Source organism: Electrophorus electricus, chromosome 11, assembly GCF_013358815.1.
Source record: "Electrophorus electricus isolate fEleEle1 chromosome 11, fEleEle1.pri, whole genome shotgun sequence".
Lineage (NCBI taxonomy): Eukaryota > Metazoa > Chordata > Actinopteri > Gymnotiformes > Gymnotidae > Electrophorus > Electrophorus electricus.
Window position 1 is genome coordinate 9,436,184 of NC_049545.1, and position 25,997 is coordinate 9,462,180.

The 25,997-nt window shown below is 39.5% G+C and overlaps 2 protein-coding genes across 4 annotated transcripts; one reads left to right on the plus strand and one right to left on the minus strand.

The window, feature by feature from the left end:
* Nucleotides 1-2,111: 2,111 nt before the first annotated feature.
* On the minus strand, nucleotides 2,112-9,505 carry zgc:110045 (uncharacterized protein LOC664755 homolog). The gene is made up of 13 exons (XM_027018019.2): nucleotides 9,452-9,505; nucleotides 8,701-8,833; nucleotides 8,248-8,271; nucleotides 8,082-8,114; nucleotides 7,688-7,804; nucleotides 7,217-7,348; nucleotides 6,370-6,498; nucleotides 5,886-5,975; nucleotides 5,061-5,099; nucleotides 4,472-4,547; nucleotides 3,463-3,515; nucleotides 2,817-2,986; nucleotides 2,112-2,479 (listed from the first exon to the last, which is right to left on the minus strand). The coding sequence occupies exons 2-13, from the start codon at nucleotides 8,782-8,784 to the stop codon at nucleotides 2,134-2,136; spliced, it is 1,293 nt and encodes a 430-aa protein (XP_026873820.2). The 5' UTR covers nucleotides 8,785-8,833; nucleotides 9,452-9,505; the 3' UTR covers nucleotides 2,112-2,133.
* A 4,956-nt stretch (nucleotides 9,506-14,461) lies between these two features.
* mocos (molybdenum cofactor sulfurase) lies at nucleotides 14,462-24,933 on the plus strand. Of its 3 annotated transcripts, XM_027025612.2 has the most exons (16): nucleotides 14,462-14,813; nucleotides 15,133-15,222; nucleotides 15,364-15,430; nucleotides 16,882-17,532; nucleotides 17,654-17,730; nucleotides 17,822-18,021; nucleotides 18,186-18,302; nucleotides 18,435-18,827; nucleotides 19,033-19,195; nucleotides 19,311-19,395; nucleotides 19,687-19,811; nucleotides 20,562-20,658; nucleotides 20,844-20,985; nucleotides 21,150-21,254; nucleotides 21,505-22,508; nucleotides 24,723-24,933. In XM_027025612.2, the coding sequence occupies exons 1-15, from the start codon at nucleotides 14,690-14,692 to the stop codon at nucleotides 21,604-21,606; spliced, it is 2,538 nt and encodes an 845-aa protein (XP_026881413.2). In that variant the 5' UTR covers nucleotides 14,462-14,689; the 3' UTR covers nucleotides 21,607-22,508; nucleotides 24,723-24,933. The 3 variants fall into 3 exon arrangements, with proteins under 3 accessions (XP_026881413.2, XP_026881489.2, XP_026881562.2); XM_027025688.2 differs by lacking the exon at nucleotides 15,133-15,222; XM_027025761.2 differs by lacking the exon at nucleotides 24,723-24,933 and having other exon boundaries at nucleotides 20,942-20,985; nucleotides 21,505-21,595.
* The last annotated feature ends 1,064 nt before the right edge of the window (nucleotides 24,934-25,997 follow it).

The window sequence follows — 25,997 nt, forward strand, 5'->3', positions numbered from 1 at the left end:
TTGAATTGTGTCCCTGCTTGTCAAGAAAAGGAAAGGGGACCTAAAGTCAGAGACAGTGCACTCCAAAGAGACAACTGGACCAAATGCTCCACTCCTCTCAGATCACCAGTCCAAATAAGTCTATGAGGAGAGCTCTTCTACAGTACCTGTGAAAAGGTCATGCAGGGGCAGAGGTGAAATTCAACCCTTATAGGGCGGAGAAATTAATCAAAAGGACATTAAGGAAAAGCCACCACTGAGACTGAATAACATTGGACTGCAATTGAATGACACGGTAACCATCTCTTTTCTTATCATTATTTGTGTTGTATTTGGAATGGAAAATGTTGACATCTTACCTGTGCAAAAGATCTTTTACCACTTTTACTGTTACATATTCAGTTTTCTACAAGGATGACTATTTTGGATGAGGCACAGGAATATATACTGAGGACAAGTGGCTGAATGCTATGAATCCCACGGGTAAATTAACTACTGAAGCTGAAGTAGATTCACTTCCAGCAGCATATCAAAAAGTTACAGAAAATCAAGGGGGAGACCTCTTGTTGAAATGAAACAAATACTCCCAGAGGAACTGGTTGCTCCCAAGGTTTGGATTCTTGAAAGCACATGCTTGCTTCATCCAAAATAATTCATACTTTAACAATAAAAATAATCACAGAAATGCAGAAATACAACAGCAGCTTCAGCAGAAGGCAATGTGTATGCTGTAGAACATCTCCAAATATATAAAATGTAAGGTGCAATATTGCTAAGATATTAAAAGAAAAATAATTAGTAATTGTTTTATTATTTTATATGTATTCTGTTGTTCATAGACCATTCCATGCGTTAATATTTTGGTGCCAAATTGAATCCAAAACACTTTACATTGTAATAAAAAGCTGCCATGATTTATTTTGAGAAGACGTGTTAAGATTCACAAGCAAAAAAAAAAAGATCTAAAAACAATCTAAAAGAATAACCCCAAACACACATTTTTCACTGAATGTTCATAAAATTTCATAACATTTTTAAAAATGCTACAAAAAAATTAATGTAGTTAAAATACTTTCCCTGACATTTATTGAATTAACAAAATGCATATAATGCATCCTGGCAAGTCTGAATAACCATTTGTTGTTAATAATCCGATACGGCTATAGGGAACTCCAAGCAGGTTGTTTATGCTCCCAGGTTAGCATGATGTAGAAGCTGCAGGCCAGCTAGCACTGCAGGCAGCCTAAGAGAGAAGAGCACCCTCCAGAGCTCCAGAGCGCAAAAATTGTTATATTTGTACAGTTATAAGTTGTTACATTTCAAAATACTTATAACAGATATAATCCTTTTTTCAGCAAGTGGAGTATGCTACTTTTATGTGTTTCATTACAGTCTTCCTAATGAAGTCTACCTTCACAGTTAATTTTTTTTTATAGTTGAAAAAAAAATCACAGTGGGGAAAAAAATACAATATCACACAATCAGGCCTGCTATGATGGCATTTACATACAGAGTGCTGTGGCTTCCATGCAGTATTTCTGTCTCATACAGTACAGTCAGTACTGCTTATCAAAAGCATCATACATGAGACTACACTAAAATGATGTAAAGATGGGCAGTATATGCAATAAAGATGCAATATGAATATTGTTCAACAAATGAAAGAGATTATTAAGAAAAATGAGACTAAATGGTGTCTCCAAACAAATGCTGAACAAAGTGGTTAAAATGAAGATTAGAGCTGTGTATTCTCTAATATGTTAATTATGATGTTTCTGAATTTACTCTACATGTGAGTACTTGATAGAAATTGTAATGAGGAAGTAAAGAGCTTGAACAGTTTAAAAAATAAAATAAAATAAAATTTTATGACCAGGTTTAAAAATAGAAAGAATGGAGCATCAGGGAAAACTTGTGGTTTGAGATTCTCAAACATTTCTGAATAAGATGCAAAGAAAATGGAGGGAGATTTGAAAATAATTTCATCTTGTATTACTGTCACTATTAATTTGCATAATGTTTCATAGAAATATACAAAAAAAAAAAAGCTGAAGGGGAAGAAAAGCATCAATCTTCAAAGTCTTCAGAAAAGCAAAACAAAAATAGCAAATGAAGGTCCCATGGGAGTGAGAGCTCAAAGGCTGTTAATTCTGGTCAGTAGGGGGCGAACTTCTGGCGTTCAGATTTTTTTACAGCGAACGAGGTGGGAACCTTTGCCGTGTAGGGAGGGAGGCCCACTGTGGCACCAGTGTGCACGGCCAACAGTGGCATGGTTTTCATGCCAAGCAGGCCAGAGAGTGGTAGGGCATAGTGGGCGCTAGGGTTGGAGGGCACAGTTGCGGTGGAGTGGACATTAATGGTGGAGGGGGTAGCAGACAGCACAGCCATGGAAGAAGGGGTGGAGGCTGAGGCAGGAGAGGCAGGCTGGGAGAAGCTCAGGCTGAGTTCACTGGAGTTGCCAGCAGAGGTGGCCTGGATGCTGAGTTTAGCCATCTCTAAACTGGAGGCACGGCACAGAGATGTAGCCCAACACAAAAAGGTGAGGATGAAGGGTGGGGTTAATAGAAGGTTAGTCCGATGGGGTATGTGAAATGGGGGGAGGGGGACGAAATAATTAAAATTAATCAGTGAAGGTAATGTTATGTGTTACGAAGTAAAAACAATAACAAGACTTTCACATGCCTTGATAATTAATAAAGCTGTGGAGGCCAACATGGGTGGGATTAAACAAAAGGATGGAGCATAAAATTTCATGTTAGGTTATATCTAGCCCATAATTCCAGCTACACATGTTCAAGCCACTGGGTTATGTTTGGGCTATCATGGGGTACCCTTACCTGGCACTGATGAGGTACTGGGCCAGGCTGATGCTAGCTGGAGAGCCAGTGATGGTAACGTGGCGTACAGCCGAACCATCTGTGGCCCCAGCTATCTTGATCTGGGCTCCAGACAGCTGGCGAATCTCATTGATCTTAATGCCCTGTCTGCCAATAATGCAGCCTATGAGCTGAGAGGAGACGAAAGGGTGAGCGTCAGACAGCATCTGTATGATTCAGTCTGTTTAGAATTCAGAGGTGCACACTGAAAGGTAGTTCAGCTACTGCAGAAATGATTTTAGACAAAAACCTGACCGAATCAGAGATAGACAACACAAAACATAAAATAATTAGTCTTTCTGATCTACAAGTTGTACAGAAAATCAACATATACTTTAAATATTTTCCATGCCTCGAAATTATTGCTATATTGAGACGGCGATAAGGTTGTTTCAGCTTGAATGAGTGACTATAGATGCAATGACACTGGTGACAGACAGAAACTTTACCAACAGCTGTAGTTACACAGGCTTTTAAAAGGCAGGTACTACCATGTCACTAAGGTCATTACAGGACTGCCATGAAGGCTGACAATCAGTCCATTATGCATCTGTCAGCACATAAAGTTAATACATACTCTTCATCTGATGTGTGTTTGCAGACTTACATCATTAGGTATGGTTAGCTCATGAGAGCTTGTGACAACAGAGGCCTCCAGACCTATGCAGGAAAACAGGGGGGGAAACTCTGAAAAATCAGCATCAATTGACTAAATATATCATTTTTTTTATTTAGCATGTATTCTACAAGAAATTTTCAAGATCACTGCTCACACCAGTGCAACTATTAAGAAAGAATGTGAAACAATTTATGTAATGTATAAATGCAGCAGGGCTATGCAAACAGATGAGTCATGATCAAATTCAAGACTAAATTGTGAATGCATTGAATTAAAATGCCTTTTCATAAAATCATCTCAAACATATACTAAGATTTTTGTCTTTTTTTCATAGTGGTAATCATGTCTGACCTATTGGTTTGTGTGTGGATTTGCTACTAAGAATGTGTGCAAAGGGATTAAGGGTCATAGGCTAGAGGGCACATTAGTGGAATGAACAAGTTAGGAATGTTGTAGACTTATGGAATCACACAGGAGGAGAAAAATCACTGAACCAATGAAGGCTTGGAACAGTGGAATACCTGTTTGTGTGGTAAAATATAAGGATAGGAGTCACATTAAATATCACAAAGTTCTTATAATGCTGTCATTCACTCGACCCAGTGCAGGCAGAACTCCTCATGACAGATGATGAGTACAAAGCTGGCTGAACAGTGTTAGGCCATGACCCATGCGTGATAAGTGAGGCTTTCTGACATACGCAGAACAGTGTCAGGCCATGACCCATACACCATAAGCTAGGCATTCTGACATGCGCTGCATCATGATCTACAGCTGCCTTTCCATGACAGATTTCCCCAGCCTTTTCATCAGGATAGAGAATCTGAACTCGGTGTGGCAGAGAACACGTGAGGAGACAGGACAGAAAGGGGAAAAATGGAGAGTGGGAGCAACAGATGGAGAGAAAGAACCATAGACAGAAATACAAACATAAACATAAACAGAGTGACAGAGTGATGGAAGGAGAGACTTCCCCAGGGGAGCGCGAGGTACATACCAGGGAAGGCAGGGTTGCTCTGCCCAAGGGAGGTAAGGGGAATATGCTGCATAGCCAACTGGTGAAGCTTGGTGAACTGCAGGGCAGGAAGGGAGGTTAGAACCATTGAATCAAATGGAATTATATCAGAGGAAACTGACCTCTACAGTCAATACACAGCTAATATTTAATTCCACAATTAGTTGTTACTAGGGTATGTTAGAATTTAGCCCCCCCTGAAAATTTTACATAAAGATCCTACTCATATCTGATTGCATTATCGCATTTTTCTGTGATAAAGTCAAGGGTATGAAAAAAGAGTGAGGGAAAAGGTGTTAGTAACACTAGATTAGTCATTCAAATGCCAATGGTCCTGGGGGAGAAATCAGTCTAGCACCACTGATGTCTTCAGAGCGTTAGCTACTGTATTAGCTTTGGCTCCTGTGGCTGTCTTAAGGAGGACATTGAGATGTGTGGAGGGTAGCGGATGGGTGGGGTGGGAGTGGGTGGAGAGCAGACTGAGGTAAATGACGTGATGATCATATGCAAGGGGTGACCAGCAGCTTTGAATATATATCAGATTTAAATAAGCTACAGCATTGTTACTCACGTCTTGAGAAATGGCGTACTGTCCTGGAACAGCAAAGGCCTGCACAAAAGAAAATAACTTCAGCCTGGCTGGAGTAGAATGAATAACAACCTTATAATAGAAAAGGGTTCCCAGTTTGTGATGCAGTAACGCGTGAGCTGATGAACCAGCACAAGGGGCCAGTCTATGAAAATAAGCAAACAAAAGCATTTGCCTGCTGAACTTGGCCAATTTGATGGCAAAGATTTTTTAATGTCTGCTGCATTTCCAAGCACAGATAGTTTAGGATCATCTCAAAGCTTCCAATCTAAAATTACAAACATGCTTGACCAGCTTCCATTGGAATCCTTACCCCAGCTCAGTCTGTCTAAAGGTCATGATTGCTTTACCCTACATGCAACCCCTCAAACAAAACATAGTCAGTGAAGACACTACAAACTAAAGATCAAAGCATTATAATCATACACTTATTTCAAATGTCTCATTTAAAACAGAAGTAATAGAATAAATAGCAGAGTATAATAGAACCAAATAGAATAACATAGTATATAGAATAGAATAGAATAATACTATTATTCATTTCTGGATCTGAGAGATATCTGAGAGCACTACAGTATTCTTCTGGCCCCTGTGATGGCTACATTACTGATGAAATCTGAAGGCAAGATTTATTCAGTCACAATGATGCCAATGCTTTCATTAGCCCAAATAACCACGCTGAGGATATGCAGCCATTCATGTTTAAAGTGGAGTCAGTGAATTCATAAGCACACTGTGTCCCTCGCTTAATGCAGCTTCTGTTCTGAGGGAGTCAGTGCAGGACTGTGAGATGGTGGCAGTACTCACTGCAGCTGCATGCGGCTGGGATAAGACTGTAGGACCGGCAGCACAGGAGGGTCTGGGTCGATAAGGAATCGTTGCTCCTTTAGGTGGTGACTACATGCAGAAGATGAAGAGCCAAGCGTGCATTTAGTAGGCGTGTTCAGAGAGAGAGAGAGAAAGAGAGAGAGCACATGTTCAGAGAGAAGACACTCATTCCACATGTTTCCACTTTCACAGGAACATCAACAGCAGAAAGAATCGACACTCCAGAATGAAAATGACTAAATAGCTGGGAGGCCTCAGGGCTCTGGACGACAAATTACATACAACAGAAACCACAGAAACATATGTTGAACAAATTGAAATGCAATTCAAATGTAGGTGAAAATGATATTAGCTACAATCCATACTGTGACAATTTGGAAGCACAGGGGAAATCATTCATATTCATCTTTGAGCAGTACTTATTAAATTTTACTCACACACACACATAGCCACATGCACACACCTCCATCATGACGGTGCAGATGTGTCTCACACACTGCGTGATAGTGTGAGGTGCACCTGAGATGGTTACTGCTCTCTCAGTTGACTCCGGGAGCAAGTCTCCTGCTACCTGCACCTGTGCACCTGTAGTCTGACAGAAGTCACAGAAAGGCCTAAGGCACAAAAATGGCTAATAAAATTAACATTTTCACAAATTAAATAAATATACTTTAGGCTGGTATATTATATATTATTCATTATTATTATTATTATATTTTACTACATCTGTCTCCCTTTTAATTTTTGAGAGCGCTTCAGAGTGACATTCAAAATAGCAGCACAGTGCAAATCTTGAACTGACATTGTCATGACGTGCAGTTATTTAGGCCACGTTATTTGGATACTCTATATAAATATGAATCTATTTGTGCTTTGAAGGGTCATTCTGTCCTAGACATTCAAAGCAAGAGGGAATTCGTGTTCACCTGCCATGACCCTGAATAGAGAGCATGGCTAAATTTGTTCTTCACTATTCACTATTCCCCTATCAACTTCTTATAAAGGGGGATGGGAAATAAGACTGCTTCTCAAATTATAACCACGTCTGTATATAACCATGTCTGTTTTCTTAGTTTACACTGTGTGGCTCTGTTGAAATGCAGGGAGCTTTTACTACAGGAATACAAAAGCTCCATCTTGAATAGACCAATTAATCACATGGAACTGAAATGTTTTTACTAGGCATACAAACAAAGAATTCTACATGGTAAACAAATCACCATGCCACCATTCATTCTCTGACTACCAGAGCCCCTCATAACGCTCACTCTCCTTAATCCATTCGGTGCCAGATTAAAGATCATATCTACCTCTCTGATCTCTTTGATCTTGGAGCCTCCCTTGCCGATAAGTGAACCACACTGACTGGCAGGGAAGACGAGGCGCAGCGTGACAGGTGGCCTGCTTACGGCTGGGCTGTTCACCATGCATGCCAGGATATCCTGCAGCAGAGAAGCACACTGGCATCATTAAGAGTCAGTCACCTCACTTTGCAGCATGTGATAGCATCTAATTAAAACTGATATTAAATCTGGACTGAGCAGGAAGCTCAGGTGTTGGATAAAGAAAATTAAATTACAGCCTGAACCCTGAGGCCAGCATGCCAAGTCTTTCATACATCAGCTGTTTCCAAACATGCTACATAGGAGAATTCTTTTTTCATTTTAAAGTGTTATTAGATTTTTGTTTCGAATAAACTTTCAATGCTTGATGAATAGCAGTGCAACAATGGGGAATGAAGTTAATTTCACATAATGATATTTTGGTACAATACAGTGCACCTCCTCAAACTTCTCAGCAATCATAGCAAAAGCTTTGAAAATGACTTCAGCAGGGCCGGTAATGGTGACGATGCGCTCTGGACTTGAGCTGTCAGATATATTAATACGAGCTCCACTCTGAAATAACACAGACGAAAGGATGTATATGAGACAATGGGTACAGTGTTCTTCTCTTTAGACTGTTACTACACAGCAATATATTCAAAGTGCCTCAAAAGCACTTGTGCTGAACAGTTTCACTATTCAAGCACGTTCAGTCTTCTTCATTCATTTCGTTGTTATGTAATGCGGTTGATGCAGAACATTAACATAAAAAATATTTTCAGCAGTTCAGTCATTTGTAGCAGGTGAAAGAAGAAATGTCCTTCATTAACAGTGTAAATGTTGCACTTACTTCCTCTCTCATTTTCTTGACAGTCTCTCCTTTCTGAGAACCAGATGGTGAAAAAAAAATGTTTAAAATAAAAAGCAATATACATTAACATAGTTGTAATGATGTGCTGTAGGTACACCACTGAATGGTATTAAAGGAAGACCAACTTGGTTTGGAATATACATACCTTTCCGATGATACTACCCGCTTCCTACAAAATAATTATATTCAAAATAATGAATAATAATAAAAAAAGAGATCCATTTAGCATAATATGATACTATTTCATATGATAGTGCCATAAAGTGCTTATTACACAGAATTACATTTCTCTGCTTTACTGAAAGGCAACATAACTGGTATGAAGAACACAAGGGCATGTGTGCTAATTGACTAACTAGTAGCTGCACATTGTTACAGCAGCTCAGTGTTTGGGTTAAACACTGTAGCATCACATTGTGATTAGACAACAATGTTAAGGCATTTTTACACTATAATCAACAGTGGTAATAATTATTTTCCAGAATGAGATCTTTCATGTGTGTAAAGGGATTTATACTTAAAGCAGAATATCTATTAGGGAAGAGCTAAAGTTGAAGCAGCTCATAAAGATGTATAATGTAAGGGTCTTGAATCTCACCTTTCCATGCATTAGCAAGCGGATGGTGAGGGTGACATTTAGCCCTCTCTCAGTCAAGCCACCCTCCTTCTCATTCATATTCATAGTTCTTGATGATTGTGCTTGATGCTTCACACTATCAGACTGACAGGCACTGTGCAGACAAATAGAAAACAATGTTAGCAATTCAGTCAACCCAGCAAATAGCATTCTAAATGCAATTCAGTAAGCAATCTTACTGGTCTCAGCAATTCCTCAATAGTTGTACTATTTGATTACTTCAGTGATCAACTACAAGCCGTGGCATGCCAACTAAGCTATGTATGGAGGTGCTTTCTTTTGGCTGCATTTTAAACAAAACTGTTTCAATAAAGTCAACGGGAGCAGTTTGTTCCTTGTTCGGTCTAAGGATCAAGTGGTGTCTCTTGTTCATCTCTATGTTCAAGCAAAACGTATCTTCTGACTTGAGGATAAGCATTCTGATGAGTTTTATACAGGGGTGAAAATGGAAAATGGCTCATGTTAGCTCTCCAGATGTGTCTGATCCTTTGAGGGTCTTCTGTATCTTATGCAGTAATAGTTTTTATACCATCTTGCTCTGATAATGGGCAGCACAGCTAGTCTTTGCCTAATAAGACCCTGTGTTCACACATTGGGGTTACTTTGAATCCTAAAAGACACAGAATAGCAATAGTCCACAGTGTTTATATCTTTGCATTGTTCCCTCTAAAATGTAGATACTCTACATGTCCTGTATTTTTCAAGTACTTACATGGGGTTTCAAATAATGAGATTGCTCTCTCTGTCGCCATTTGTGAGACAGCAGACTGGGAACAGACACAATAACAATAAAGAAAGATTTTATGATGCTTTAATAAAGCAAATGTTTCTAAATGTACTTAATAATTGTGATATTAACTCTGCAATAATAAAAGGGAATTTATGAAATGATGTTGATACTGCTTTCATGTTCATATTCAAATGTATAATATTGATATTAAGACAGATGAGGGACCTAACTAATCAGGAGAGTTTTGCACTGGAGTAAAAAGTCTAGTCTTTATATTGGACTTTGGCTCTCTGCTGTTTTATCAGGTGAATGCATCAAACAAACAGCAACTGCCTTGCATAATCCTATAGGCCAGGATTTATTTGGCTAATGCTAAAACCCTTTTGACCCATTTCTGTCTCCTCCAGCTTGTCAGCAGGACCAATTCATCAGAATCATCCTGCCATGTTCTAAAACAATGCTAACAAACCCAGTTGTAGTGATCACCTATGGATTTTATTTATTTACTCACAAATCAAAGATGCCTTGAAAATGTAAATGAATGTCCCCTGAAAATATAAACAAACAAGGTAAACATAATAACTGACAAACATACATAAGTATTATGACAGTATCCTTGTTTTTGTTCAAGATGTATTCAGTAAGAACATATTTTTTAAATTTCACTTTGCCATCAATTTCTTTTAACAAACCAGAATTTAGTGTAGTTTTATTGATATAACTAATATATTTAATACATTTTTACATTTGCAAATGAGTTACACCTTTAATGTTGCATAGATTTCATCCTTGCATCTACAAAACATATAACACTATAATGCATAAACATCTACTCTAATTATGTACAATTTACAAATATATCAATTTGCTGAAGGATTTGTTCTCATCTTCAAACAACTAATTTTCTGTGTAGAAAATTCCCATAAGAGCACACAGTGAGCTGATTAAAATGTGTAAATAAGCCTCTTTGTTACTATCCTTCTGAAAGCCTACAAGTGTGACGAGATGTTTCAGTTCAAGTTTGCAAACTGACCTGCTGGGTTGATGGAAGTTGAGGTAGGAGGTTGATGTTGGACAGTTGCTTTTCCCCCTCTTGTCCACCTTGTCTGTTCAGAAGTGTGAGTGAATGTGAGAGACTCCAGTGGCTTTATGGTACAGAGAATGAATTACCCTCCTTTGTTGTCAGTTGTATTCAGAAAATGGACAGATGGCCTTGTGCCCATAGCTCTGTCTGACAGAGGCTAGCTTTACTGTTCCACCCCTCCTCCCCCCAGCTTAGCCTCTGATAAGCCCTTACAGCAGGGCAAGTGAGCCTGGAGTCCATTACTTTGCTTAATACTTTCACAGCTGGTGCCAAGATGAAAGGGTTCTTCATTAGGAGAATGGAAGTCAAGTGAGCAGAAATAAAATGGCCTCTCCAACAGGTGTGCTACACTTGGACACTGCTTCAGATTGCATGTCGATCAATGATAAAACTTGCAAAGATAGGAAGGATGGAAACAGATGACTATACTAATAGAGACCCTGCCTCTAGACATGCTAAATCAGTCTCCTCTGGAAATACTGGCAAGCAAAAACACCAGCAAGGTAACATTTGATTCTTCAATTACAATGAACATCTACAAACTGATTGTGTGCCATCATTATGGATGGGAAGCCATAGTGCCCTTGTACTTTATCAGACCCTCCCCCACCCCCCAACATCCACTTCTGCTAATGAGGCCAAAGCTCTGTGAAAACAATGCAACCTTTAACAGACAGACATGCATTCAGTTCGGCAGCCAAATTATGAAGTGAGTGAACCAGTGGAGCGCAAGTGGAATATTTAATTACTGCCTGCTGTTTGGGAGGCTGTAAATTATGGTCACTCTCTATCGCTCATCCTCTCTCTTTAAACTCTAAGCCTGTTCCTTAAAATGACATGCTACATGAAAAGGTAATCTGTGTATTGTTTTAAAGAACTCCACTTTTTTTTAGTATGTTACACCTAACTTGTTTTCCTCACTCAAAGGATCTGCTTTGCTTTATATTTTCCAAGCATTCTTTAATAAACCTCTTTGTCGCCAACACTTGTGCCTCATTCCTGTGATGATAATAGGTAACAGAATGAGAAACACAAAGAACAGAGCACTGCGAGAGATATGTCCCTTGCAGAGGCTGTTAGCCTGAAGGGTGTGGTTATCAGTTGGCAGCAGCAAATTCTGACCGACCGAGGACTTGAGATCCACCCACTTCTAGCCATTGTGCACAGGCAGGTCAACTGTGGAGGCTCTCTCTGAGTGTCTTCTGATAGGGTCTGGTAGCAGCTGAATACACCTTGGTGGACCACAAATAAAATTCATGGCTGCACCTCTGTGTCTACTGTGGTGGTGTGGGCCATGATCTCATGACCTACTCACTCCGTCCTCCCTCTATCGACTGCAAGGCATCTATTTGCTGCTTTCATTTTCACCTTGTTGTCTAGTGGACTCAGAAGAAACGAGGAAGCTGATCGATTAAGGGCTGGCCAAGGGGTTTGGTGTGAAGGTGCTGTTGTTGGCATCCTCCCTCGCCATGCAAATGCTGGACAGAGGCTTTGTGGTGAAAGGCATCATTACAAATCAGCCCCCCCCCCCCCCGTTTATTTGCAGACCAGTGCCTTTTTAGTAATCAGCCATCCAGCACACCACATCATGCTAGGTTTCTCCTAGATGCACACACAACTCCCTCATCTTTTGATCCAACAACCAAATCATTACATAGTCCTCTTTCTGTAAGGCCAACTGCCTCAAGTCCCTAGCCCTGTCCCTTTTGTCCACCTGGATTTAAAGCTCAGACAATGATTCCAACATCACAATTCCAGCTCCCTACTATGACCTAACCAAGGTCTTCAATCCAGTCAATTAATACAGCTCATCCCTCATAGGAGTACCGATTGTGCCATCTGGATGGCATATAATTCAGCTGTCCTCCCCGCTGTAAGGTCTATTTCTCCCTCTCCCAAGAGGAAGACTGAGCAATGAAACAATATATTCAGGAGGTCCTGGCACATGGTTGTATACTCTCTCTACCTCCCCTGCTAACATCTTCTTTGTAAAGGCTGAGGCCTTGTCTAGACTATTGCGCCTTAAATACCCAAAGTATACCCAAAGTCCCTGTGGCCCTAGAGAAGCTTAGAGGCACCAAGTACTACACTAAGTTAGATCTACACAGTCCCTACCACCTGATTAGAGTTAATGTAGGCAATGAGTGGAAGACCTCTTTCAGCGCAGCTTTGCAAAGTGTGAATTTCACCTGCATGAGGTTAACTACCTAGGCTACATCACCAATAAGACCGGCATGCTTACGCAGACTAGTAAGGTAGAGGCAGTGACCTACAGGCCCAGACCCCAGACCCCAGATGTGCTGCAACCTGTAGCACTTTCTGAGATTTGCAAACTTTTATAGGAATTTTAACAGGGCTTTTAATTCCAGGGCCCAACCTCTTACTAATCTCTTCTGGGGGAACCTGAACCAGCTCTAGTGGACTCCCACAGCAGTGACTGCATTCAGAGATGTAAAAAGTGCTATCACAAACGTCCATGTTCCTCTAGGCCCTCCATAGTGGAGTTGGATGCATTGGACATAGGAGTGGGAGATGATAAGAGTTTTTTCCCAGTTCAGGTTCATGATCACCTATTAGCCGAGGTCTAAGAACACCAAAGCAGATGCCCACCATTCAGGTACTCATCCTGCCCCACCTCATGCTTCCTGGGAGCTGTCAGGTGGGATCTCAGCCACATCACTGCACAAGCCAGACCGCATACACATTGCGCTAGCTACAGGTTGTATGTCCCAGTCCAGTGCTGCTCCCCTCTCATGACAAGGGCTCACACCACTCTTGGGACCAGCCACCCAGGCTCAGCATGCACCAGACAACTGCTAGCACCTTGCTACTGCTGGCCCTCCATGCAGCGAGATATACACATGACATTCTGCATGATGTGCAAAAGATCCCATGCACCCTTCCTGCTGGCAAGCTGCTCCCACTCAAGCACCCACTCCAGAGAGGCTCTAGTCTTACATTGCACTCAATTTTGTCACTGATCTCCCAGTTTCCAAAGGTAATACCATCATTCTCTCCTTTGTTGGCTGCTTTTGAAAGATCTTCAAAAGATTTTCCTCCATGATCTTCCTACAGCTCTGGAGATGGGCAACTGGGTGTACCAGCATGACTTCCACCAGTTCAGGCTGCTGGCGGACATTGTCTGTTACCAACGGGTACAGTTTGAATCACAGGAGTGGAGGAAATTCCTGGACAAGTTAAACATTATGGTGATGATGATACATGATACATGTGGATAGCTGTTACACCCTGGTTAGCACCTAGCGATGACCTTACTCACACTAGCATACATCAGGTCTCCCAATCGTTTCCCCATTCTCAATCACCTATTTATTGATTATTGCCCTTGCCTGTTCCTCACCAGACCCTTCCCATTTTTACCCAACAGGATCCTTTACTAGGGTAATGCCTAGCTCACTTTCCTAGCTCAAGAGAGCTGCTTTGCATTGCTTTTCCAAGTATCCTTGACTTTTTAAATAAACCTGTTTGTCTCTACACTTGCGCCACACTCCTGGTTTGGTAACATGCCATAGTATCAAGTATCAAGTTTTGTTCAAAACCTTCCAAGATCTCTGTAGAAAACAGCCAACTATAAACACTGCTTCCCTTTAATTTTGTAATGCTCCAAGACTCCCCTTGCACCTTATAACAAACAATCTCATGTTTTCTCAGCGTAGTAGGCTTTTGCAAAAGTTAACTATATCAGACCAGGTTATCAAGAAAAAGGTAGTTATTTCAAAGACAGGAATGAAAATAATATTTTAAGCCATTATAAAACTTTACCATGTGACAAGATTTATAATTTATCACATGGGTTACAGCAATGTACTTCCATATTCATAGATTTGAGTAGGCGTACTATAACACACAGGCTACTGGTCTCGTGTGCATATTAGTTCCCTGACAAATGATTTCAATACCAAACGGACTGGCTACAAGAAGCAAAGCTCACGGGCGACGGAGCGTTTCTCCGCATAATTTTGTTAGCTACACATTTTCTGAAGATAAACGCCATTCTTTTTACTAATGTATGGACTTGGGACTCAGACAATGTAGCCTATCAGAAAAGGAAATTAAATGTTTGCCGACGACATTGTTAGCTGAGTGGTTTTGAACGAGTTTGACATTTCGAGACAATGGAGGAATCGAATAAATTCATTCGACTGTGCACCTTTGAGAGTTTTAAGGAAATTTGGTCTCATTACGGTTTCGGCACAGACCAAAGAGACCTAATACAACGTGAATTTACAAGGATAAAAGGTAATCGTTTGTCGAATAGGCCTACATGTCTGCTCTCTTTCTTGGTAATAGTATTTAGCCTGCAAAGGTTTTTCTTGCTTTCAAAATCATAGTAATTCGGTTTATAGTAATTATAGTAATTTATAGTAATTCTGTAATATCTCACTGAAAATATAGCAGTTATAAAAAGCAACGGGTGGCTGGCCAAGTAGCCAACTGTTTTAAACTAACTATTAAAAACTTTGTTAGTTCTTTGTGGTTTGGGCGCCTTCTGTTGGTTATCAAACGTTATTACCGATGAGAAACGAGAAATGTAAATTTGCCCCTTATCCTTACACAGATGTTACATACCTTGATCATGCGGGGACAACGCTCTTTCCCGAATCTCTGATTAAGAGGTTTTATGAGGATATAACCAGAAATCTGTATGGTTAGTCACTGTGATAAGTAAATGACTAACAGGTCTAAATCAACAAGCTTGTACAGTATTTCAAAATTTATGTTGTATTTTTAGAATGCCAATCATACAGACCTAAACTTAAATGCGTTTCTAACCATGCCTTTCTCTCAGGCAATCCTCACAGTCACAATCCCAGCAGTCAGATGACACATGACACAGTGGAAAGTGTCAGATACAGGTACTAATTTTTATACTTAACCATTTTTCTTTTTTTCTAGTTTATAACTCTGCTGCAGCTTTTCATGATGCACTATGGTACAGTAATATTTTATGAAATATGCCTTGACCAGTCTATTGTGTTGGGTATGATTGGGTAGGGTTTGGTAATATTTAATAAGCCACTTCATCAAATGAACTATATGCTTATCACATATGAACAATCTGAAGATATAAGATAATTAATTTCAATATTTTGATGGATTTGTAAATTTATCAGAAGGTTTGTTTATGGAAAATTATTTGCAAGCCCAGTTACTCAGATACATTGAATGATATGCTGCTTCTGTGAAAACTATTTGTCAATCAGCCATCACCTTTTAGGGGTTCTTGATGCAAGAGATTTGTTGAAAGGATAGCATTATATAATTTTTAACATACAGCACTAAATGCCCTGTAATAAGCAACAGAAATTACTCAAAATGTCAAAGTATAATAAAGTGAACAACATAGAATTCAATCTTGGTGGGTCAGGGCACTGCAATTAACACTGTTTTCTGTCCTAATACATCTGATAATAAGATGGCAAGTTAAATTGGGTATATTGAAGCAGAGCACACAACTAACTTTTCCATGGTTCCATAAAGTGTTTGTGAACATTCTAGAATTGCCTGGGTTTCTGCATTAATAGATCAATAAAATGTCGTCTGAATTTTCAGAAAATGCAATCTGCTTAAACTATTAACATACAAATGGTTGAACTTCTTTTCAATACTGAGCACATCTTGTAATCATTCACAATCTAGCATGGAAATATTCTGTCCGGCTCTAGGCCAGGGCAACACACTCCAGTCTTAGAGGGCCACAGTTCAGTAAAGTTTGACAGTCTCCCTACTCTAATGCAACAAGTTATCAGTTAATTACCAGGATTAGCAGGTGTGTTTGAGCAGAGAAATCACAGAACTTTGCTGGACTCCTGCTCTGTAGGACCAGAGATGGACTCACTGTTATAGGTAATGCATCTCTAAAACCTAATTGTAGTCAAGTGTTCCAATCAGTAACATATGATTGGAGAGATGGGTTGGAAGTACTATGCCCTATAAAAAGGCACGCAAATTGGTCACTGATTCAGTTACTCTTCAAAGGGGTGTTAATGTGAATCACTTCCCTGATCAAACTAAATAGCAGAGGATAGTAGAAATGCATAAGGCTGAAAAAGGCTACAAAAGCATTTCTAAAGACCTGAGTGTTCATCAGTCCACAAGGCTTGTATGCATAACAGAGACTGATGGACTGTTGTTATAATATCTCTGTAATTGTGATGTAGTGGAAGATTCAACCACGTTTTATGAGTAATTAAGGCAGAAATCCACATATTTCTAATGGTCTCTTATAGCTGAATATTGAGGTGCTCCCAGACTATATATCTTTCAAAGGGCTTGGTTCTTAACACTGAGTTATTTTGCCGTGTAGGATACTGGAGCACTTGAACACCAGCCCAGAGGAATACTCCGTAATCTTCACCGCTGGCTGCACTGCTGCCCTTAAACTAGTGGCTGACTCTTTCCCCTGGGTGTCTGCCTCAGCTGAAGGCTCAGGAAGTCTGTTCTGCTACCTCACTGACAATCACACATCTGTGGTGGGCATCCATGGAGTGACTGGCCCTCAAGGAGTTGGAACAGTTCCTGTTTTACCTCAGGAGGTAGAAGCAAGAGCCCAAAATAACCCATTGTCTGGCAGTGATGGGGATGAATGCTTAGTGCCCCATCTTTTCTGTTACCCTGCCCAGAGCAACTTCTCTGGGCGGAAATATCCACTGAGTTATGTGAGAGGGATTCAGTCTCAGTGCCTCTACCCAGCATGTGAGCACAGAGGTCGATGGTTTGTTCTGTTGGACGCTGCCTGTTTCGTTGGCTGCTCGCCATTGGACCTGAAACAGCACCCAGCTGATTTTGTGCCCATATCTTTTTATAAAATGTTTGGCTTCCCTACTGGACTTGGAGCCTTGCTGGTGAGGAACGAAGTGGCTGGGCTGCTGAGAAAGAGCTATTTTGGAGGAGGGACTGTGTCTGCTTATCTGGTGGACGAGGACTATTTTGTCCCAAAACCACATATAGCAAGCAGGTACTGATAGATACAAATCTTACTTCTCATTGTTAATGAAAACATTAAATTAAGGGTAGTTCTCATAGATTGTAATGTTTAGGCATGTTATTTATGGTTTTTGTACTTATTTAATCATTAGATTTGAAGATGGCACTATATCATTCCTTGACATTATTTCTCTTCATCATGGTTTTGATGCCCTCCTCAAATTCACTGGTAAAAGTTAAAATCTTTTATTTTCATAAAGGTTGATATACAAATTATTCCACACTAAAGCATGTTAATGATGGCCGTTTTTGGTCCCCAGGAGGTATGGTAAACATTCAGCTTCACACATTTGGTTTGGCTCGTTACACATACATGATTCTGTCTTGCCTGCGCCATAGCAATGGGAGGCCTGTGGCCCAAATTTACTGTGACAATGAGTTTGAGAATGCAGCTGAGCAGGGAGCTGTTATTAACTTCAACCTGCTGGACGGCTATGGAAGAGTGGTTGGATATTCACAGGTCAGTCATCTGTAGAGGAAAATGATTATTGAAGTGTTGAAGACTTTCAGACTAGATTTTTAAAAACAAGATTCATTAGTTATACTTACTTCCAGAAGACAGACACTTTATTAAGGTTATTTTCTCAGATATGTGCTTTAGAAAATGCTCACTTTTGTTCTCAGGTAGATAAAATGGCCAGTTTATTCAATATTCATCTGCGGACAGGCTGTTTCTGTAACACAGGGGCTTGTCAGGCCTATTTAAACATCAGCAACCAGCAGGTAAAGAGTAACTTGGAGGTGAGTGAGAACTTCAGAAAAGGTTGAAAGGTTACATATTGTACACACATTTACACATTGGCCTACAAATTGTTCTCCTTGACATATAATGATGACTGCCTGGCAGATCTGTTGTACTGATTTTCCTCCAAGGCTGGCCATGTGTGTGGGGACAATATTGATCTCATTGAAGGTCGGCCTACTGGGTCCATCCGGATATCTTTTGGATACATTTCATCATTTGAAGACTGTAAGAGATTTCTAAAATTCATCGCTAACAACTTTGTGGCTAAACCTCTGAGACTGGCCCAAGAGAGGCTAGCAAGGTTACAGTCAGCTTCAGCAGCAGAAGGCTGCTCTTCCTCAGAGGAGCTTACCACAGCACCAACCCCTGGGCCAGCGAGGTACGGCCTGGATATTTCTCCTGCTCCCAGCCCCGAGACCCTGACACAAGAAGCTTTTCTAAAGGCTGAAAAGAGCAGTGGGAAGACCTGTACACTGACCAATATCTTTATATATCCCATTAAGTCATGTGCGGCATTTGAGGTACAGTAGACACTGTTCCATTATTAATCAGAAAGCATCTTACTTATAAAAAAAATATCTTAGAATAATGATGTCATTTTATGGGGGGGGGGGGGTTCTATTCATTTCTTTGCTGGGCTACTTGGGTACATTGTTAAATAAAATAAAAAATCTCTCTACCTGTCTAATTGCATGAAACTTGTTCCTGTATTTACTTACTTTCCAGGTGACAGAGTGGCCCTTGGGTCCACAGGGCTTGTTGTATGACCACATGTGGATGGTAGTGAATGAGAATGGGGTGTGTCTAAGCCAGAAGCGAGAGCCAAAACTGTGTCTCATCCACCCACACATATGTCTAGCCTCCAACACACTGCGCTTGCAGGCCTCAGGTCAGGCATGTGCAAACCTCAGTGGGTACTCAGCATTACCAACTACCCATGGCCATAAGTTATTTATCTCCAGTATGTGAATATAATACTAAAAGAGTGTTCAATGCTATCTCAGGTATGGATCCTATCTCTCTTCCTCTGGAGACCAGTGAAGAAAGCCCTGGTCCAAGAACCTGTCGGAGCAAGATCTGTGGGGACAGGTGATTTATTCTTACATACTGCTGTCTTGGTTTCATACCCCAATGTAAATTGTATAAATTGATATGACAATTTTTTAAGCATTTCACATTGAGACTGCCATAAAAATGGCAGAAAATTATTTTTCACTATGAAATAACTGCAGATGTTGAATGGTGCAGTTTGTGTCTGTAGACTCAGAATTAGACCTGCGGCAGCCATGTTGCTGGCTCAGCAGTACTTGGTTGTGGCTGTAAACTTAGTCTGGATTGTTATGGAGATCTAATGGTTAGTGGACCGCTAATATGTTTCAGGGTGCAGACAGTTGACTGTGGGGAGAGAGTATCGCTTTGGCTCTCTGAGTTCCTGGAAAAACCTTGCAGTCTTATTAGGCAGAGTCCTGATTTCACCCGGCATATGAAAATCGGCCAAGAGGACGGTAAATCAGTATAGTATAGTATAGTACAGTTAACATCTTCCAGTATTGCTTACAATAGTAACATTTTCATACACTGAAAAAAAATTCACTGGATTTATCATATTGAATTACGGACCATGTTACCACATTAATGGACTACTTTAACAATGCCATATAAATTTGTGTTCTTACTTGAATCTACTTTATCTACACAACTTTTTTAATGACTACATAAATTTTACATCTACATAGTTTTTAATGACTTATTATTTAATATATTAAACAATATGTGATCTAGTCTCCTATAAAATTACAGAATGTTGCTATACTTCTATGTATTTTAGCAGAAGCACCATTTGTGATGTTTGACTGTTGAATCTAATGGAAGCTGTGATGCAGTCATATAGTATTATGGCAGTTTGTCAGGCCAAAATTAGTTCCGTGATGGCTGAAAGACTGCATTAAAAATATACTTTAGAACTGTGTAGTTATTAGTTAAATTGCAACATTATAGATTGCATGGTATAATTGCTGATAAATTAGTTTGAAGTTATATGTGAGTGTCAGTGATAGTATTGTTTTGGATGTTGATGTGATGAAGACTAATAATCTCATCACTTTGTGTTAACAGACTGCAATGCTAAAATCTCCAGTTTTCAATGTTCATTTGTTTTACGCCCATTGACGTTTGTGTGGTTAAACAGTCCTGTGAATAGGATATTTAAAAACAAGTTAGGCAGTGTGTATGACCATGTTCTTTGTTTTGGACAGGGGTCAGCCCTGTTGCTCTCTCTCTAGTGAACGAGGCCCAGTTTTTGCTGATTAACAGAGCTAGTGTGGCCCTTCTGATGGATTACATCATTAACAGGTAGTGACCACAAAATTACACTACATAGCCAAGTAATATTGCATAAATACAAAATTCTGAATGTACATTTGCAATATGACCAGTACATATCTTGGTATGGGTACATTTCCCATTTGATTTTATGTTCTGTTTATGGAATGAGCTTACAAAGCCATGCGATGTTAGTTTCCTTTGGTTACCCTCAGACAGGACAGCTCAAATAATGGCACACCTATTGATGTGCTGCAACTTATTCTTCGTTTCCGAGCTAACCTTGTTATCTCTGGCCTTGTGCCATTTGAAGAGGAAGAGTGGTCTCATGTGAAACTAGGAGGTGCACTGTTTCAGGTTAGGTTCATCCGTGCTTACAGTTTAAAAGAACATGATCTCACACAAATAAACAAAAAAAATATTATGTCATATGTCATAGCATTTAAAGTACATTAAATATCTTTAACAACACACTTTAATAACTTTTTTGAAGAAGCCAGATGATTTCTGTTTTGTTAAAGATGGTTGGCAGGTGTGGTCGTTGCCAGATGATTGGAATAGATCAGAAAACTGGCACTAGAACCCAGGAGCCTCTCAGGTCTCTGTCTGAATGCCGGAATGGGAAGGTAAGTAATATCTAAATGCATTATTTGATGTAAGAGTATGAATATAGCTAATGTATTAGTGGCTGATTTGCTGCAGACTTGAATAACCTGAATTACTGACCTGAAGAATTAATGAGTAAATTTATATTGGGCTTTAAACATATTTCTGCTTTTTTCTGTTGTGTATACAATATATTAATTATGCAATGATTAACTCACTTTTAAAATCAACTTTATATACTTTAACTACCTTATCTCTCACTCTTCACAGGTTACCTTTGGTGTATACTTGTGTCATCAACCACAGAGAAACCCCAGTGCATATGTTTCTTTATCTGTTGGGTCCCATATGACTGCAGAGACACTAAAATAAGCAAATGTATTTTGCTTATTGTAGAAATCCAAAGTAACTCTGGGATTCATTTAATCTGTCTGGAAAGTGGCTGTGTAAGATTTACATCAGTTTTCCACTAAGAATTCTGGAGCCAAGATGGATGGCCTGAGCACTGTTTTCTACACATGCTCCCAAGCTGAGACACTTTTCATAAGGCTATGCCTAAGATTAGTCAATGGATTGTTGACATATACTGTATGTGTATACGGAGGTTTTTTTCATGGACTAAGAACATTACTGTTAAGTATGAACACACTGTGTTCAAATACTTATGTTTTTTTAAGTTATTTTAAATTATTAATTATTTGAGTAATTCATTTAGTCAATTTTGTTTTAAATAAAAATGACAGTTTCAAAGAATAAGTTTAAGTTTTGACTCCCAAGTTTTACCTGGATATGAGTTACAGTTTATGATCCAATGAAATTCTGATTTTACAAAGGTATGTCCCTAACTCTACCAAAAAAAAAAAATCCAAAACAAACAAAAAACAACTAGCCACAGAAGATATGCATGATCGCATATAACAAAGTGTTACATGGTTAAACAAGTAATGTGCACATTTTATGTCTGAGACAAAGATATTAAAGCCACTGTGTACTGAATATTGATGCCCTGCAGTGTGCACTCCTAACCACCTCATATCCTTCAGGCCTCATCTGGTGGGCTGGCTAATGAAGGCCATTCCCTGCAGTGAAATTCTTTGTCTATGAAGGGCTGGCTTGCATGCAGAGCCACTGCCTATTCTGAAATCCGCCTCAAAAATGCCAACCCTCTCCAAACATTTCCTGTTCTTGTCCTAGGACAACAGTGGAGGGACTGTTACTGGAAGCTGAAGGCAAAGGCCTGGCTGAGACACTCATGTGTTCTGCTGAGAGGAGCGGTATTGTTTTTGTCTTTTTCTAACACTTTAATAGTCAAAGCTAACAGCTGTCGAAAGGAGAGGTCAATTCTACATAGTGTATTTTGTAGCTCTAGTACATTTTGATAAATGTTTTCTGCTTAATTTGAAGCATGCTGATGGCAGTATGTCATTTATGGAAACATTACTTCTTATGTAACATTTTCAAACACAAACTGCATAATGTTAGAATTCTAGTTTAAAGTAGTGGGTTTTGTAGGGCTTTTCTTTTCTGCATAATATACCGTACATTGTCTGTAGATAATTCTCTGAGATGGTGTAACAAATTAGAAGATGTAAGCCAAAGAAATTTTAGTTTAAGTGCCACATTATAAATCACAAGAAAAAAATATATATAGTGGTCTTTTTTTTTCTTCTTTTATTTGTAAGTGTGACCTGGTTTTGCTTCTATTTACTGAAAATGTTCATGAGATGAGTCATTGTTGAATTACACTACTCTATCAAATGTCACTGTCACACTGCCAGAGTACAGTTTGTCATTCATGGAAGACAGAACACTAGAGGAAAGATACAAGCACCCTTGACATGATATACTAAGCATTAATAACTGCACTAAAGATATAGCTCTCTGCACTAGAAAGGCCATGTACCCACAACATAATACACAGTGAAAGCAACACAATGTCTTTCGTAGACAGAATTGGAAGACATTTAGTTTTGTTTTACTCAGCTTGTGAATTAGAACAACTGTTCCTGTGTAACAATTATACAAAACTAAATAAATACTACATCCAGTTATGACAAGCTCTATGGACGTAGTCATGTAACCAATCCTTCCACTCTTAAGTAATAAACAAACAATCTCCGTATGGTCTTCTTTCTGTCGATTCTAATCAAACTGTAAATAATATTAATTCACATAGACTGAATATGTAATTCAGCTCAGGTTTCAATGCACATAGTTCTACCACATTTGAACCATAATATAAATTCTCTTATTCCTGTTCTCAATCCTACTATCCTGTCAGTACACCAGCTAGATACGAACCGCTAAAGACTTTATTTGTTTATTCATTTTGGGGGGGAAATTCTAAGATGGTAAACTGGATTTTGGCTTCAACTAGCAAAACCTAAAGCTGGCCACCTAATCTTTGGAGTCCTGGGTATCAGAACAATCAAAGGATAGGCTATGAACATTACTTTCTTTTTAAAAAATATCTACCCTTTTTGTAACTGTGAGCGGTAAGGAGGCGGACGCATGTGCGGAGAAGAGCGAGATTTATTAAGGGCAAATCCAGAGTCGTAGTCATTAGGGTAGTCTAGGGTCGGAGAGCCAACACGGAGAGTGCGAGGATACACTATAAACAAAACAAGGACTAGGATAACAAAGGCTAGGAAACAGAAACCAAAAGCACATGAAGGCAAACAAGGAAAGCAGGCTATAACGAAGACGCCAGGAAGAACTCGGAGAAAAACAAACAAAAACACACACGCAGACACAGGTGAAAGTAATAACAGGCGTAGAAAAACAGACGAAGGGGCGGAGAAAACGAAACTAAGGAACGGAACAACAGGAGGCAAAGGAAAACGACGCCAGGAGGGTGGCCATTCGTGACGCTTTTGGAGAGAACACTAAACATGCTTTAATGTATGAATGTTAAATAAATGCTAATGGTCCTCATTCCAAATGACCAAAGCAACAATAATTATTACTGGAACCTTCTAGATTCCACATGTAAACATCATGATATATCTCTATTTCGCCTTCACTACACATGGTGTCAGTAATGGGATGGTGCTGCGGGGGCCATCAGGAGTGTACTCTTGGTTAAGAAGCCCACACCTTGCTGCGATGGGGATGGTATAAAGCCCAGTGTGTAAACCCTGGTGAGGGACATGTGTGTGACCCTGGAGGATTAAGGGGTGAAGGGCAGGTGTGTAGCCCTCGAAGGGGAAGGCAGTGTGGTGACAAAGAGAGAGGGTGATGTGATAGGCATTGTCACTTCAGGCAGGTGAAATGGGTGGTTGGCTCTTTGGCCTGGTATGTATTGTAGTTTGAACCTAAAAAAAGCCAAAGTACAGATAGCAGTGTCACAATAGTAGGGAGATGATGCAAGGCACACCTTACAGCAGGTAACCAATTCAGGCAGCTGCTGTCAGTAGAAAAATGTAAAAAATAAAATGTATAAATGTAGAAGTAAATAAACAAAAAATTCTTTCACATCTTTGTTGCAGGTGGTATACAAGGTGGCATGCATATCTCATGCATATTTCCTGGTCTCCAATTCCGGCTGCATAAGCCACTTTTGAGCAACACAGACTACTTTTCCAAAGGATGTTCACCAACTTCTGAAAAGAACTTGTCTTAACTATAGACTTGACAATTACTAAATAAAATTAATTGCCTTAATTGCATACAGTGGAAATAAATAGCTCATATTCAGAACTGAGTTGTTGTGCAATTTATTATATTGTATTTAAATTTGAACAAAATAAATGCATGCATCTTGTCTGTATAGTAATATACCAATACCGGCTTACATTTATGGCATTTAGCTGATGCCTTTATCCAAAGCAACTTACAATTATGATCAAGTACAACTTGAGGGTTAAGGGCCTTGCTCAGGGGCCCAACAGTTGTATCTTGATAGTGGTGGGGCTTGAATTAGCAAACCTCTGACTACTAATTGAGTATCTTAACCACTGAGATACTACTGATCTACTGACCTGACCTACCGACCTTGTGTTAGATTAGTCCAGATACTTTTATGAGATTTATTTTCTCAAAAAATGTTTCTTTCTCATAATCCAAAATGATTTCATTTAAATTTTATTAAGGTCAAAAAATATAGTTATGTATTAATTGAACTTTGGAAGAAAGATTCTCATGCTCTCATGTGTTTCATTATTACCTACCCCCTCCCTGCCTTCCAGTTATTTTTAATTTATTTTTAGGCCTCAAGGCCACAGCAAGGCATCTCCAAGAACTCAAAGTCAAAGTACATCTGACTTCTAGATAACTCTCTCAATCCTCAGCCTGCTTGCTATTTCAGTAAAACTTGCCAGTTGTGGGTCTTGCATGGAAGAGTGGTTGTTTTGGGGGGAATTATGAATTGACTCCAGCCCTGGAATATATGCATGCACCCAGTCTACTTATAGATTTATCTGCTTGAATCTTTGAGCACTGGATTCTGTTTAGCTATTGGCAGTACATACATTGCAAAAGACATCACCCTTTAGCCAGGGAGGCTAAACAGTGATGAAGAAATCTAAAGATCTGAAAAGCAACCATAATGTAACTTTGGTAGGAAACTGCTCGGCAAATTTCAATGCAGATGACTATGTAGACAACTAAAGCACTTTTGTTAGTCAGTCTGGATAAGAGAGTCTTCTAAATGCAATAAATGTAAGTAGTACATTAACAATAAAGGTATTTGTATTCATATAAAATGCATCTCACGTTACCCAGCAATCAATAAATCAACCATTAAAATTGGCATCAAGTATTCA

What these genes read in the sequence shown, in the direction of transcription:
- zgc:110045 (XM_027018019.2), bottom strand. Translation starts at nt 8,784, where the DNA reads ATGAATATGAATGAGAAGGAGGGTGGCTTGACTGAGAGAGGGCTAAAT. An exon ending in TCTGCACCGTCATGATGGAG is followed by an intron (nt 5,976 to 6,369) that starts GTGTGTGCATGT and finishes TTCTGCATGTAG; the next exon opens with TCACCACCTAAAGGAGCAAC. An exon ending in GAGCAACCCTGCCTTCCCTG is followed by an intron (nt 3,516 to 4,471) that starts GTATGTACCTCG and finishes TTTCCTGCATAG; the next exon opens with GTCTGGAGGCCTCTGTTGTC.
- mocos (XM_027025612.2), top strand. Translation starts at nt 14,690, where the DNA reads ATGGAGGAATCGAATAAATTCATTCGACTGTGCACCTTTGAGAGTTTT. An exon ending in AGTCATGTGCGGCATTTGAG is followed by an intron (nt 18,828 to 19,032) that starts GTACAGTAGACA and finishes CTTACTTTCCAG; the next exon opens with GTGACAGAGTGGCCCTTGGG. An exon ending in GAAAATCGGCCAAGAGGACG is followed by an intron (nt 19,812 to 20,561) that starts GTAAATCAGTAT and finishes TGTTTTGGACAG; the next exon opens with GGGTCAGCCCTGTTGCTCTC.